General features: G+C 38.0%; 1 protein-coding gene across 1 annotated transcript in view; it reads left to right on the forward strand.

Moving 5' to 3' along the window:
* CPNE8 (copine 8) overlaps positions 1-16,106 on the forward strand; it is a 227,887-nt gene that overhangs the window by 21,571 nt on the left and 190,210 nt on the right. Inside the window, exon 2 of the mRNA XM_021690383.1 lies at positions 15,130-15,170. Within this exon, the coding sequence (XP_021546058.1) occupies positions 15,130-15,170 (41 nt within the window). The remainder of the gene's footprint in view (positions 1-15,129; positions 15,171-16,106) is intronic.

Raw genomic sequence — 16,106 nt, forward strand, 5'->3', positions numbered from 1 at the left:
TCCACTTTGTCTCTTGTTTCCTAGAGCTTCTAAAGTGATGAATGATAACAGTAGTTGCCTTTCATTTCATTTTGTTCTCAGGAATAGAGACAGTCAATATAACCAATACAAAAATAAAAAATCAAAATCAAAATTATAAATCGCAAAAATAAAAAATCAAAATCAAAATTATAAATTACAAAAATGTACCGTAAGCACTTAACAATGCTTGTGACTTTTAGCACTTTATTTAACATCTCTGAATATTGTTCTCTCCTCTGGAATATGGAGTCTGATAATAATTGCTACATTTTTAGGATTGTGTTGAGGGTTAAATGAAATGATTTATTGAAAATGCTCAGCACAGAGCCTGGCACCCTGTTCATTAAATAAATAACAGGTGTAGAATTTGTGATAGAGGTTCAAGCTGGGTATAATGGGGCACACAAGAGAGAATAATCAGTGGTACCATCCCAGAACACAGCAGTGGGAAGAGGCTGAGAGAGGAATTCACATTCCTCACCAGGAATGAGGTTGGTGAGGAAATTTCGGGAAAGGGGATGCTGTGGGTAAAACGTGAATACAGAAATGTGAGGCAATATTAGTTTAAGGGACTGCAAAAAATCTGAAATGTCTGGAGCAGAGTCTATGGTATGGAAGATGGATAGAGGTGCAGCTGGAGATAAAGCCAGGGTCAGAATGTAGCAGGTATTTAGTTCTACGTTAAGGAGTTTGGAGTTTCTGTAGGTCATGGGTTTTATGCCATTGGGCCATTTGATTAGGTTAGGGTTCCTGTGTCTCTATAGTATCTCTATTGCTCTTGGAGGCATCTTGAGGAATGAACTGGGACATGGGAGGCAGGAAGGTCACTTAAGAGCTTTAAGGTCTGGGAAGTAGTTGGGACTTGTACGCAGAAGCCAAGATGGAGCAGAGCATCAGGGGAGAGAGGAATAGGGAACCGAGGGTTTGGGGAGGATGACTCTGGAAGAGAAAGAGAGGTGGGTTGGACCATGTTGCTGTGTGAGGATCCCACAGCTGTTGTAACAAATGCCCACCAACTTGTTGGCTTGCAACAACAGAAATTTATTCTCTCACAGTTTTGGAGGCCAGAAGTGTGAAGTCAGTAGCAGAAACCGAGATGTTGGCCAGGCTGCTCTCCCTCTGGGGCTGTGACAGAGAATCCATTCCTTGCCTTTTCCAGCTTCTGGTGGCTGCCGGCATGCCCTGGCTTGTGGCTGCATCCCTTCGGGTCTCCAAGGCCAGAGTTTTCTCACTTCTCTCTGCTTTGTTCACGTCATTGTCCCCTGTCTGTGTCAAATCTCCCTCTGGCTTCTTACAAGGATATATGTGATTGTGTTCAGGGCTCACCCACATAATCCAGGATAATCCCCTCATCTCAGGATCCATAATTTAATCACATCTGTGCAGAACTTTTTTTCCCCCTAATAAGGTCACATTTAGGTTCTGGGGATGAGGACCTGCCTGATAAGTTTGGGAGGGGGCATTATTCTGCCTTCTGTGGTTGCCACTTACTGAGATACGGAACGGAGCTGCAAGATTGGGGAAAATATAATGAGATTAGTTTTGTATGTGAGCTTTTGGTTTTAAAGAAGCCCCATATCCTGTTCTCAGTGTCTTTTTATCCTGTCCACTTTTGTTAAATGTTATGTATCTCTTCTCCCGCTTAAAGCAGGGATTGGGTTTTGTACCTTTTTCTGAAAGCTTGTATTACTGAGTTAACCTTACATTACTTCAGACCAGTGGGTTCTTCTGTTTACCTTAGCTCAGGCAAGCCAGAACTCTGACATGTCCCATTCTGAAAAAGCCTGGGTTTTCTTTTAAGGAATTTCCAAGAATATCAGTCATACTGAATACCTTTAGAGAAACATAAAAGTTTTCACCGTTAATGATCTGCCCCTGTAATTTCTTTTAATATCTAAACTGAGTTCAACCCATGCAAGGATTGAAAATATATTTTGGGGCACCTGGGTGGTTCAGTCGGTTGAGCGTCTGCCTTCTGCTCAGGTCCTGATCCTGGGGTCCTGGGATGGAGCCCTGAGTCAGGCTCCCTGCTCAGCGGGGAGTGTGCTGCTCCCTGTGCCGCCCCCTCCCCCACCCCACTCGTGCTCTTTCCTGCACTCTCTCTCAAATAAATAAATAAAATCTTTAAAAAAAAAGAAAAAAGATTTTTATCACTGATCCTTTCAACTCTGCAGTACTAATATATAAATACTTTAAACAACCAATTTCGGAAAACTGAAAAACAACCTAAAATTTATTTTATTTCCAGTTTTTGTGGGGTAATGCGTGTCACGTATGCTAGAGTTCTCCTTGGTTGCTCAGGCTATGAGATGCAGCTATTGAGCTGAATTTGTAGTCTACTTGCACAACTTCAAACCTGAAAGTCTATTCTTACTTTCTTGAAAGCCAGATAATCTTGTTAAGTACTTTCCAATGACCCCATCCTTCAGAATTACTTGATATCTTAGATTCTAGCTGACTTCAACTTTTCAGTAAGCCTCAGTTTCAAAATACTTCATTTATTCATTTCTGAAAGCTTTACTTTTTGCCTATGCATAATCGGTTTCCCCTTTGCCATAGAAATTGTAGTTTCAGGAAAAATGTTTTTTTTTCCCTTAAATTTCTGTGCTAAATTCCCAGAGATAATATTTCTTCAATGAAGGATGATAATAATAAAAAAGATTGAATACATGAGTCAAAGGAGATGAAATATTACATTCACATCACTTCAGAGATGAGATAAATTTCCTTTCAGTTGCTCAAAAGTTTTGATTTCCTTGTCTTTATATATAAAAACCTCTGAAAACCATTTTGTGTGTATGTTTATTAAAATATATAAATTTATATATATATAAGTATATACATATTTATATACATATCCCCCAAGAACGTCCTCCTTCTAGTCTATAAGACAATATAGTGCCCACAGGAAGGGCCCTGGGCCTGGCCTAGTGACATGGAGCATGTTTATGATGCCAGTAAAGCAGTCGGGCTGGTGTTTTTTCAGTTAATGGATTACTTATTAGGGCAAAGGCCCGAAATGCCTCCTCTTCTGTTCTTTTCATAATAAGACACTTCACTGTATCTACAGTGAAAAAAGCTGATGCTTTTGACTGGATACTAAAACCGTTCGTTCATTCAGCGGCCGCTGCTTGAGCCTTGTTTCTGTGCTAGGTACCGCGGCTGTCTCCAGTCAGCGATGCCCACACTATGCTGAAGACAGGTAAATAAACGGCTCCCAATAAGTTCTTAAATCTTAAACCCAGAGTCATTCTGTTTATAGAAACAGAGCAACTTTGAGGGGGAGACTGCATGATGCAGGGATGTGGTTCTCTGTCCACTTGTGGACAATTTATGCTGGGCTCTGTAAAATGATGAAGCATTATTTTTGCTTCTGTGGAAAATGAAATGGAACAGCATCTCATTTGGCTCGATTTGTAACCTTTCTTTGTGTTCTTACTAGAAATAAATCAAACAGTTCCGATCAGGGACAGCAGTACACTCCCTTTACCTGCTGAAGCTTTGTTGGCCACGCAAGTGGCATGCTTTTTGGAACTCACTTCGTATCTTCAGTTTGAAGATTTATTCCCTAAAACACCTATCGTGTTCGTTTTGTTAAATTAGCACTTTAAAGGGTCACAGATAATGAAGTTGTTTTTACTGTGGAACTATTAACTTTAAAATTCATAATACATCAAGTAGATTTTCTTCTCCAAAATGCATCTGTGTTAGGATAATGATATTTGTTTCCTTTTTGAAGAATTTTTTAAAAAAATTCAATATTTGGGCGCCTGGGTGGCTCAGTTGGTTAAGCGACTGCCTTCGGCTCAGGTCATGATCCTGGAGTCCCTGGATCGAGTCCCGCATCGGGCTCCCTGCCCGGCAGGGAGCCTGCTTCTCCCTCTGACCCTCCCCCCTCTTATGTGCTCTCTCTCTCTCATTCTCTCTGTCTCAAATAAATAAATAAAATCTTAAAAAAAAAAATTTCAATATTTACCACACTGCCAAAGAAGAATATTTATTAGGTGATTTCATTTACTGAGTGGGAAAGAGAGAGCAGCAGGCCTACAACTTTTAGGTTAACTTACCTTTTACCTTAATAGATCATGTTATTGTATGCTCACTGTAGATACGAAGAGTTAGAACCTTTAATATTCCACTCATAAAGCTTCATTATATATAAATATAACAGAGAAGTATACTTGAACTTTTGAAAAATAAGGTACTCATTTCAAGATACTCATTTGTTGAGTTTTTCATTATATAGACCTACCTATAAATTGTTTCTTTCTCTAGTATAGTTTTAAAAATAGTTGGGATAAGAGCTAACCATTGTACCTAATTTTTTTTAACATTGTATCTTCATCAGTCTGACTCTATTTTTAGGACTGTTCTTTCTCCCCATAACAAACTGTTATTTTATATACAGTCCAATATTGCTATTTAGATTTTTTTTTTTTTTTTTTTTTTTAGGGGGAGAGAGAGAGAGAGAGAGAATCTTAAGCAGGCTCCATGCTTAGTGTGGAGCCCAGTGCCGGGCTCGATCTCACAACTGTGAGATCATGACCTCAACTGAAACCAAGTTAGACACTTAACTGGCTGAGCCACCCAGGCGCCCCTGCTATTTAGTTATTTCTGTGAGTTTGTCTACCTAGTACAATTCAGGCTTCTTCAAATAAGGGAACGTGTTTTTAATATTTACTCTATCTTTGGTGGTGTTTAGTTATGTCTTGGGCATAGAGTATTTGCTTGAGAAATACTTGCAGAAAGGGAGTTGCTATTTTCCAGTTAGAGAAAGACAAGAGTCTTTAGCTTAGAGGCATTTTAAGGGGATAACCAGCTGTGCAGTATGGGTCTTGGAATGAGAATAAAAACTACAATGAGAGTAGTTCTGAGAATAAAAACTACAATCGCCAAGAAAACTGTAATATTCATGTTGGCCATTCAGTACAGTTCTGTGCTAATAACGGTATGAGAACTACCTTAAAATCAGAAGGTGACTTGGGCATAAAATCAGAGCAGGCAGGCTTATAGGATGAACTAACTGACTGTTGTCATCAAGGGAGGGTAGCTTGATGCATCAGTCTATTGTAAGGGTTATAAGGGATCAATACCTATGAGGATTAAATAGTTAAGGGGGGAGTCAGGAAAGCCTTTCTCCTGGATGATCCTGGAAAGGTGTTACTATTCTTGCTTTATCTACTCTCCTATTTCAGGTTTTGTGCAAAATATGCCTCTTCCATTAACCTGGTATTTCTTCCTGCAGGTTAGGGTTTAATTGATTGGGCCTCAGCTTTAGTGATGCTATTTCAATTGTATTCTTTTAAGTCTAGGAATCTTAATTGAAATTTGAGGATGACTGCTTACTAGAACAACTCAGGCAATTCACAGATTATAATTTTTTTTTTCAAACTTGTAGTCATTTTATTGTTTATGAATGTCTTCCAATGTCAAGTTCTTTCTTTTCTTTTTTTTAAAAGTTTTTTATTGTTATGTTAATCACCATACATCATTAGTTTTTGATGTAGTGTTCCATGATTCATTGTGCATAACACCCAGTGCTCCATGCAGAATGTGCCCTCTTTAATACCCATCACCAGGCTAATCCATCCTCCCAGCCCTCTCCCCTCTAGAACCTTCAGTTTGTTTTTCAGAGTACATCATCTCCCATGGTTCGTCTCCCCTCTGATTTCCCCCCTTAATTGTTCTCCTCCTGCTATCTTCTTTTTTTTTTCTTAACACATATTACATTATTTGCTTCAGAGGTACAGATCTGTGATTCAACAGTCTTACACAATTCACAACACTCACCATAGCACATACCCTCCCCAATGTCTATCACCCAGCCACCCCATCCCTCCCACCCCCACCACTCCCGCAACCTCAGTTTGTTTCCTGAGATTAAGAATTCCTCATATCAGTGAGGTCATATGATACATGTCTTTCTCTGATTGACTTATTTCGCTCAGCATAACTCCCTCCAGTTCCATCCACGTCGTTGCAAATGGCAAGATCTCATTCCTTTTGATGGCTGCATAATATTCCATTGTATATATATACCACTTCCTCTTTATCCATTCATCTGTCGATGGACATCTTGGCTCTTTCCAGAGTTTGGCTATTGTGGACATTGCTGCTATAAACATCAGGGTGCATGTACCCCTTTGGGTCCCTACATTTGTAATCTTTGGGGTAAATACCCAGTAGTGCAATTGCTGGACCGTATGGTAGCTCTGTTTTCAGCTTTCTGAGGAACTTCCATACTGTTTTCCAGAGTGGTTGCACCAGCTTGCATTCCCACCAACAGTGTAGGAGGGTTCCCCTTTCTCCGCATCCCAGCCAACATCCATCATTTCCTGACTTATTAATTTTAGCCATTCTGACTGGTGTGAGGTGGTATCTCATTGAGGTTTTGATTTGGATTTCCCTGATGCCGAGCGATGTTGAGCACTTTTTCATGTGTCTGTTGGCCATTTGGATGTCTTCTTTGGAAAAATGTCTGTTCGTGTCTTCTGCCCGTTTCTTGATTGGATTCTTTGTTCTTTGGATGTTGAGTTTGATAAGTTCTTTATAGATTTTGGATACTAGCCCTTTATCTGATATGTCATTTGCAAATATCTTCTCCCATTCTGTCAGTTGTCCCTTGGTTTTGTTGACTGTTTCTTTGCTGTGCAAAAACTTTTTATCTTGACGAAGTCCCAATAGTTCACTTTTGCCCTTGCTTCCCTTGCCTTTGGCTGTGTTTCTAGGAAGAAGTTGCTGCGGCTGAGGTTGAAGAGGTTGCTGCCTGTGTTCTCCTTTAGGATGTTGATGGACTCCTGTCTCACATTTAGGTCTTTCAACCATTTAGAGTCTATTTTTGTGTGTGGTGTAAGGAAATGGTCCAGTTTCATTCTTCTGCATGTGGCTGTCCAATTTTCCCAACACCATTTGTTGAAGAGACTCTCTTTTTTTCATTGGACATTCTTTCCTACTTTGTCAAAGATTAGTTGACCATAGAGTTGAGGGTCCATTTCTGGGCTCTCTATTCTGTTCCATTGATCTATGTGTCTGTTTTTGTGCCAGTACCATACTGTCTTGATGATGACAGCTTTGTAATAGAGCTTGAAGTCCGGAATTGTGATACCACCAGCTTTGCTTTTCTTTTTCAACATTCCTTGGCTATTCGGGGTCTTTTCTGGCTCCATACAAATTTTAGGATTATTTGTTCCATTTCTTTGAAAAAAGTGGATGGTATTTTGATGGGGATTGCATTGAATGTGTAGATTGCTCTAGGTAGTGAAGATTGACATCTTCACAATACTTGTTCTTCCAATCCATGAGCAGGGAACGTTTTTCCATTTCTTTGTGTCTTCCTCAATGTCTTTCATGACTGTTTTATAGTTTTCTGAGTACAGATCCTTTGCCTCTTTGGTTAGATTTATTCCTAGGTATCTTATGGTTTTGGGTGCAATTGTAAATGGGATCGACTCCTTAATTTCTCTTTCTTCTGTCTTATTGTTGGTGTATAGGAATGCCACTGATTACTGTGCATTGATTTTATATCCTGCCACTTTACTGAATTCCTGTATGAGTTCTAGCAGTTTTGGAGTGGAGTCTTTTGGGTTTTCCACATAAAGTATCATATCATCTGCAAAGAGTGAGAATTTGACTTCTTCTTTGCCAATTTGGATGCCTTTTATTTCTTTCTGTTGTCTGATTGCTGTGGCTAGGACTTCTAATACTGTGTTGAATAGCAGTGGTGATAGTGGACATCTCTGCCGCATTCCTGACCTTAGGGGGAAAGCTCTCAGGTTTTCCCCATTGGGAATGATATTTGCTGTAGGTTTTTCATAGATGGCTTTTATGATATTGAGGTATGTACCCTCGATCCCTATACTCTGAAGAGTTTTGATCAAGAAAGGATGCTGTACTTTGTCAAATGCTTTTTCTGCATCTATTCAGAGGATCATGATTCTTGTTCTTTCTTTTGTTAAGGTATTGTATCATGTTGATTGATTTGCGGATGTTGAACCAACCTTGCAGCCCAGGGATAAATCACACTTGGTCGTGGTGAATAATCCTTTTAATGTACTGTTGGATCCTATTGGCTAGCATTTTGGTGAGAATTTTTGCATCCATGTTCATCAAGGCTGTTGGTCTCTAATTCTCCTTTTTGATGGGGTCTTTGTCTGGTTTTGGGATCAAGGTAATGGTGGCCTCATAAAACGAGTTTGGAAGTTTTCCTTCCATTTCTATTTTTTGGAACAGTTCCAGAAGAATAGGTATTAATACTTCTTGAAATGTTTGGTAGAATTCCCCTGGGAAGCCATTGGGCCCTGGGCTTTTGATTGTTGGGAGATTTTTGATGACTGCTTCAATTTCCTTAGTGGTTATAGGTCTGTTCAGGTTTTCTATTTCTTCCTGGTTCAGTTTTGGTAGTTGATACATCTCTAGGAATGCATCCATTTCTTCCAGATTATCTAATTTCCTGGCATAGAGTTGCTCATAATATGTTCTTATAATTGTTTGTATTTCTTTGGTGTTGGTTGTGATCTTTCCTCTTTCATTCATGATTTTGTTGATTTGGGTCATTTCTCTTTTCTTTTTGGTAAGTCTGCCCAGGGGTTTATCAATCTTGTTAATTCTTTCAAAGAACCAGCTCCTAGTTTCATTGATCTGTTCTACTGTTCTTTTGGTTTCTATTTCATTGATTTCTGCTCTGATCTTTATTATTTCTCTTCTCCTGCTGGGTTTAGGCTTTATTTGCTGTTTTTTCTCTAGCTCCTTTAGGTGTAGGGTTAGGTTGTGTATTTGAGACCTTTCTTGTTTCTTGAAAAAGGCTCGTATTGCTATATACTTTCCTCTTAGGACTGCCTTTGCTGCATCCCAAAGATTTTGAACAGTTGTGTTTTCATTTTCATTTGTTTCCATGAATTTTTTTTAACTCTTCTTTAATTTCCTGGTTGACCCATTCATTCTTTAGTAGGATGCTCTTTAGCCTCCATGTATTTGAGTTCTTTCCGACTTTCCTCTTGTGATTGAGTTCTAGTTTCAAAGCATTGTTGTCTGAAAATAGGCAGGGAATGATCCCAATCTTTTGGTACCGGTTGAGACCTGATTTGTGACCTAGGATGTGATCTATTCTGGAGAATGTTCCATGGGCATTAGAGAAGAATGTGTATTCTGTTGCTTTGGGATGGAATGTTCTGAATATGTCTGTGAAGTCCATTTGGTCCAGTGTGTCATTTAAAGCCTTTATTTCCTTGTTGATCTTTTGCTTAGATGATCTGTCCATTTCAGTGAGGGGGGTATTAAAGTCTCCCAGTATTATTGTATCATTGTTGATGTGTTTCTTTGCTTTTGTTATTAATTGCCTTATATAATTGGCTGCTCCCATGTTAGGGGCATTGATATTTACAATTATTAGATCTTCTTGTTGGATAGACCCTTTAAGTAGGGTATAGTGTCCTTCCTCATCTCTTATTACAGTCTTTGGTTTAAAATCTAATTTGTCTGGTATAAGGATTGCCACCCCAGCTTTCTTTTGGTGTCCGTTAGCATGGTAAATGGTTCTTCACCCCCTCACTTTCAATCTGGGAGTGTCTTTGGGTCTAAAATGAGTCTCTTGCAGACAGCATATCGATGGGTCTTGTTTTTTAATCCAATATGATAGCCTGTGTCTTTCCATTGGGGCATTTGGCCCATTTACTTTCAGGGTAACTATTGAAAGATACGAATTTAGTGCCATTTTATTGCCCGTAAGGTGACTGTTACTGTATATTGTCTGTGTTTCTTTCTGGTCTATGTTGCTTTTAGGCTCTTTCTTTGCTTAGAGGACCCCTTTCAAGATTTCTTGTAGGGCTGGTTTCGTGTTTGCAAATTCCTTTAGTTTTTGTTTGTCCTGGAAGCTTTTTGTCTCTCCTATTTTCAATGACAGCCTAGCTGGATATAGTATTCTTGGCTGCATATTTTTCTGTTTTAGTGCTCTGAATATATCATGCTAGTCCTTTCTGGCCTGCCAGGTCTCTGTGGATAATCTGTTGCCAATCTAATGTTTCTACCATTGTAGGTTACAGATCTCTTCTCCCGAGCTGCTTTCAGGATTTTCTCTTTGTCTCTGAGACTCGTACGTTTTACTAGTAGATGTCGGGGTGTTGACCTATTTTTATTGATTTTATGGGGGGTTCTCTGTGCCTCCTGGGTTTTGATGCCTCTTTCCTTCCCTAAATTAGGGAAGTTCTCTGCTATAATTTGCTCCAATATACCTTCTGCCCCTCTCTCTCTTTCTTCTTCTTCTGGGATCCCAATTATTCTAATGTTGTTTCGTTTTATGGTATCACTTATCTCTTGAATTCTGCCCTTGTGATCCAGTAGTTGTTTATCTCTCTTTTTCTCAGCCTCTTTATTTTCCATCATTTGGTCTTCTATATCACTGATTCTCTCTTCTGCCTCATTTATCCTAGCAGTTAGCACCCCCATTTTTTTTTTAAAGATTTTATTTATTTATTTGACAGAGAGAGACACAGCGAGAGAGGGAACACAAGCAGGGGGAGTGGGAGAGGGAGAAGCAGGCTCCCCGTAGAGCAGGGAGCCAGATGCGGGACTCGATCCCAGGACCCTGGGATCATGACCTGAGCTGAAGGGAGTCGCTTAACCAACTGAACCACCCAGGCGCCCAGCACCCCCATTTTTTATTGCACCTCATTAATAGTCTTTTTGATTTCAACTTGGTTAGATTTTAGTTCTTTTATTTCTTCAGAAAGGGTTTCTCTAATAACTTCCATGCTTTTTTCAAGCCCAGCTAGTATCTTTAAAATCATGATTCTGAACTGTAGGTCCAACATCGTACTAATGTCCATATTGAGTAGGTGCCTGGCAGTCAGTACTACCTCTTGTTCTTTTTGTTGAGGTGATTTTTTCCATCTTGTCATTTTGTCCAGAGGAGAATAGATGGATGAGATAACAAAATGCTAACAGGGTAACAACGTGCCCAGACAGTATATTCTAAATAAATCAGAAAAGACCTGAAACCAGGGGAAAAGAAAGGGAAAGAAAGGAAAAAAAAAAAAAGAGAGAAAGAAGAAGATAAAAACAAACAAAAACAGAACAAAACAAAAAAAACGGAATATGATCAAATATGACCAGGCTGGTGCATAGATCAGTACCACACACTAGATTTTGGGTGTATTTTGGTCTGTTAGAAGAAAGTGCCTTCCAAAATTTTAAAGAAAGAAAAACTTATATATGTACAAAAATAAAGGTTGATAACGATGAAGGGATGGAATATGACTGTAAAGATGAAAATGATAAAAAATGTTATAAAAGGAATTTATAAGAAGTTGTTTGAAAAAAGAAAGAAGAGGTTTAAAAAAAAAAAAGGGAGAGAATGTGATCAGGCAGGAGAGTAGAACAAAACCATACACTAGAGATTTAGGGTATATTTTGATCTGTTAGAAGAAACTGTATCTCAAAATTTTAAAGAGAGAACAACTTATATATATATGCCAAAAATAAGGGTAACTACTATGAAGGGTTAGAATATGACTCTAAAAATGAAAAATAAAAATGGTTTTTAAAAAAGGGATTGATAAGATGTTGGTTTAAAAAGGGAAAAAGAAAAATTCAAAAAAAATAGAAAACGACAGTTAAAAAAAATTAACTTTGAAAGACTAAAGAATCATGGTAAAAAAAGCCATGGATTCTATGTGCAGTATTCCCCTAGCTCTGGCGTTCTGCCATTCTCATTGATCGGTAAACTTGGTCTTGGCCGGTTCTTCTTGCTGATCTTCTCAGGGAGGGGCCTGTTGCCGAGGTTCCCAAATGTCTTTGCTGGAGGTGGAATTGCCCCGCCCTTGCCGGGTCTGGGCTAAGTAATCTGCTGGGGTTTGCTCTCAGGAGCTTTTGTTCCCTGTAAGCTTTCCGTACAGCTTTGGAGGACGAGAGTGAAAATGGCGGCCTCCCAATCTCCGCCCCAGAGTAGCGGACAACTCGGGGCCCCACTCCTCAGTGCACCCCCAGAGAAAAGCAGTCAATCACTCCCATCTCCCCAGTCTCCGGCCGCACTCCGTACTCACCCAGCCTGTGACCGAGTGTTTCTACACAGATTATAATTTTGATTAGTTTATTTCTTCATGTAAGTTTTCTTACTCATGTACTGTATTTTTCCATAATTTCTTTTCAGGACTTTGCTCTCTTCCTTGTTGTGGCTACATCTAGATTTACAGAATAGAAAGATACATTCAGGATTTTTAACCTACTGTTGAAGTGCAAGCTCACAGTATAAACTTACAGGCGTAAAATTATTGTCCTCCCAACTCTATGGAAGGAAGTGTAACTTTCCCACATAAAAACTAATGAGTGGTGTGTATTATTATTATTATTTTTTTTTACAGTGCCTCATATAGGAAGCAAAGATATTTTTCTATGAATAAATACAGTTATGTTTGGTCTCCTATTTGTCTCCATTCTGTAGTCAGGATTGCTCTTCATATTGGTCTTTGGACAGGAATTTATTTTATTTGATACTCTAGTGGCTCAACCAATAGGTGTAATGGGGGGCCTTCCATATTTCCAACACTTATAGGTAAATAAGTTGTTTCTTCTGGACTTCTCCAGACAGTACGGCATTTTGTGAAGAACAGAGAAGTCAGATTCAGAGGCCTGACTCCACTGGATGATACTGGGCTGTGTGTGTTCTTACTCATTTATTCAGTCTCTCTGAGCCTCAGCTTAGTCTCTTGTTTATAAAACAGCCTTCACAATAAGACCGATCTTATTTTACTTAATGTGAACGTGATTTATTTCTAATAAGATATTGAAAAGGTAAAAATCTTCATTTCAGGGGTGCCTGGGTGGCTCAGTTGTTGAGCGTCTGCCTTCGGCTCAGGTCACGATCCCAGGGTCCTGGGATCGAGCCCCGTGTTGGGCTCCCTGCTCTGCGGGAAGCCTGCTTCTCCCTCTCCCACTCCCCCTGCTTGTGTTCTCTCTCTCGCTGTGTCTTTCTCTGTCAAATAAATAAATAAAATCTTTAAAAAAAAAAATCTTCATTTCTATCACCAACCCAAACTTTATGATGAATTTTGATAATCACTGGTCTTTTATAGTATATATACTATTTAAGAATATTTGCCTTTTCCAAACTTTTGACATTGTATATGTTTGAATTTTATTGATGAAATGTATTGTCAAACAGCAATGGGAAAGTTACATTGCTAATTTCAGGGGCTAATTTATAAAAAGATTATGGAGTTTTATTTCTTACCATATAAAGGATACAAGATTTTTTTGTTTCTTTGTTTATTTGATCTTACCATGTATATTATGATTCATAATGGCGAGAAGAAAAGAATCTATGGTTAAAGATGTTTATTTTTATTGTTGTTAGAAATCCATTACTTTATATTTGGTGTTAAAAGTGGTAGGGTTTTTTTTTTTTTAAAGAGACAGTGAAATCACATTATTTTCTTTTAAATATGTGTATAACATAGTTTTTGAATCCCAACCACGTTGCAATATTTTGCACTGTTATCTCTCCTAGATTATCACGAATTCTGTAAGAAAGAGCTGAATTACATTTTTTAAGGACACTAATGAACAAAAAGGTGAAGATATGGGAAGGGCTGAAGAACTTCCACTTAAGTGTAGAACCACCTTTGTAAATATATATCACAGTAATTTTTCAAGTGGAAATGTTTTAATTTACTGTTTGCTAACGATTGCTGGAGTCACAATGTCTGCTTATGGTACAGAAGGATTATTTTAATTTGATTTCTGGCTAGTGGTCTTTGAAGCTGACTCTATTCCAAATATAAATATGTCTTATATTTTCTCTTTTTAGGAATATTTCAAGACATAATGTCATTTTCTTTTATTTTGGTCTGTGCTGCATTGTTCTGTTGACTGTGTTTTTATTTTCTTATTGTACAGTCATTCCATAGAAGCAGTAACTTTTGAGAACCTGAAATAAGAAAGGATATCACATTGATATTTTAAAAAGGCCTTTCAAATACCATGGGCAGTACAGATAAATGCACATGAGTAGTAGTCTTGGGTGGAGGAATAAGAGAGTTTAAACATGAGATTTTTAGTATAAGTATTAAGCATAAAAATGTAATTTGTCCTTACAAGTTATTACCAATTAAGAAAGGATGAATAAGAAGGACAAATTTAACTTTTGGAACATTCAAGTCATCATTCTAGGTAGCCAGATTTTTTCATACAAGGGTATAGCTTCAAATTATCATTTTTAGGAAAATAATCCATTTTAGATGGAAAGTTTTCCAATTGTCTTATTAATCAGGGCACACTGAATTAATTTTTTTGATTACTCAGGGTTATTGTTATGAGCATAAAGTATAGGACTGCATTACTACCATTGAAGGTAAATAGGATAGCCCAATACTAGAGGAATCCAGGCTTCCACAGTTTCTGATTGTCCACTTTTATTCTGGTTTAGATATGGAAATATCTGTAAGTCAGAAGAAATAGATGCTAATAATGGCCTTGTCCACCTTTTAAATTTTTTTTTCCGCTGAAAAAATCAATACATCAATGTATTGATGTAAACATCAATACAATGTAAATTCCCAAACCAGAGTAGCAATATAAAACTCCTCCGAATTGATGTCACAGAAATGTCAATAGATGGCGCTTCACTGTTGCCTTCTAACTGTGTGGACTAATGTGATCATGTGCTCTGAATCCCAAACAATTTTGTATCAGTGGTAACTAATAATTCAATTCAGGAAAGATTTCTGACCATCTGTATACTGATTAATGAAGGGACAAAAGGAAACTTGAAACACTTAAATCTCTCAAAATTTAATCTTAGAATGTGGAAAGTCTTGTCATGGACCGGCTACAGTACCAGGCTGAGCAAATAGGCCTCCCTTACCCTGGCTTCCTGAACTTCAGTGACGTTTACTTTGAATAAGTACAAGCACATATTTAGCAAATTTTTATTTAGTCATGTATATATATATAATATACATATATAATACATAATGCAGATATATATCACAGATATAATATGTGCTGTACACATATATTACATATAATATATAAACAGTTTATATATTTATATACATTTATGTATTCATATAAATATTTTGGCCGTATATTCATCTAACATTTTCTTTTATTCAACAGAAATCTTCTTGACAGAGATACATTCTCTAAATCTGATCCAAGTAAGTATCTATTACTTGTTTTTTGAAACAGTCTACTTATTTTTCTAACCTGACTTTGCAAAAATTGTATGAAACTTACAGTTCTTGTTTAAATATTTGTTTTAAAGCACAGAAAGCAAGATGGGGGATGGTGTCAAGCCCTGCATTCTCATCTACCTGGGCAGTAGTCTGGCTAAAGAGAGGGAGTTGCTTAGCACTTTGAGAATAAGATGAAAATGCAAATGTAAGATAGTTCACTTTGAAATTAAAACCAGGGGCGCCTGGGTGGCTCAGTTGGTTGGTCCGCTCAGGTCATGATCCCAGGGTCCTGAGATCCAGCCCCACATTGGGCTCCCTGTTCAGCAGGGAGCCCGCTTCTCCCTCTCCCTCTGCTTGCCCCTCCCCCTGCTTGTGCTCACTCTCTCTCTCTGTCAAATAAATAAATAAAATCTTTAAAAAAAAAAAAACCCAAAACCTCATGGTATGACATATGATAGAAATTATATTTGAAAGGTGACCACAATGGACCATAATTTTAAGTGATTTAGTCCCAGAGTAATACTTTTCCTTCTTTTTTGTAAATAAAAAGAGCATGTAAAGGCATGCTTAACCAAGAGAAATATATAAAATCGTTTTGGATGAACACAATTTTTTGATTCCTAATTATGTATATTAAAAAATTGGAGATAACTTGTAAAATGAGAAAGTTTAAATTAGAAAACAGCAACATTAATGTATACATCAACAAGTGTTTCCATTCTTGCAATAGTTAGAAATTTATATCCTGCAACTCTCCATCTCTACAAATACATGGGCAAATGTGGGTTAACTACAGGGGGCGAGGTTTTGTGAGATGTTAGAATTTTTGAGGTAGTCATTGGGGAAAAGGCATTACAGTTTGTGGGTATTAAAAATTTCTGGGGCTCACTTGACAAATGAGTGGGACTCTTTTTTTTA

This window comes from Neomonachus schauinslandi, chromosome 5 (genome assembly GCF_002201575.2).
Source record: "Neomonachus schauinslandi chromosome 5, ASM220157v2, whole genome shotgun sequence".
Taxonomy (NCBI): Eukaryota; Metazoa; Chordata; class Mammalia; order Carnivora; family Phocidae; genus Neomonachus; species Neomonachus schauinslandi.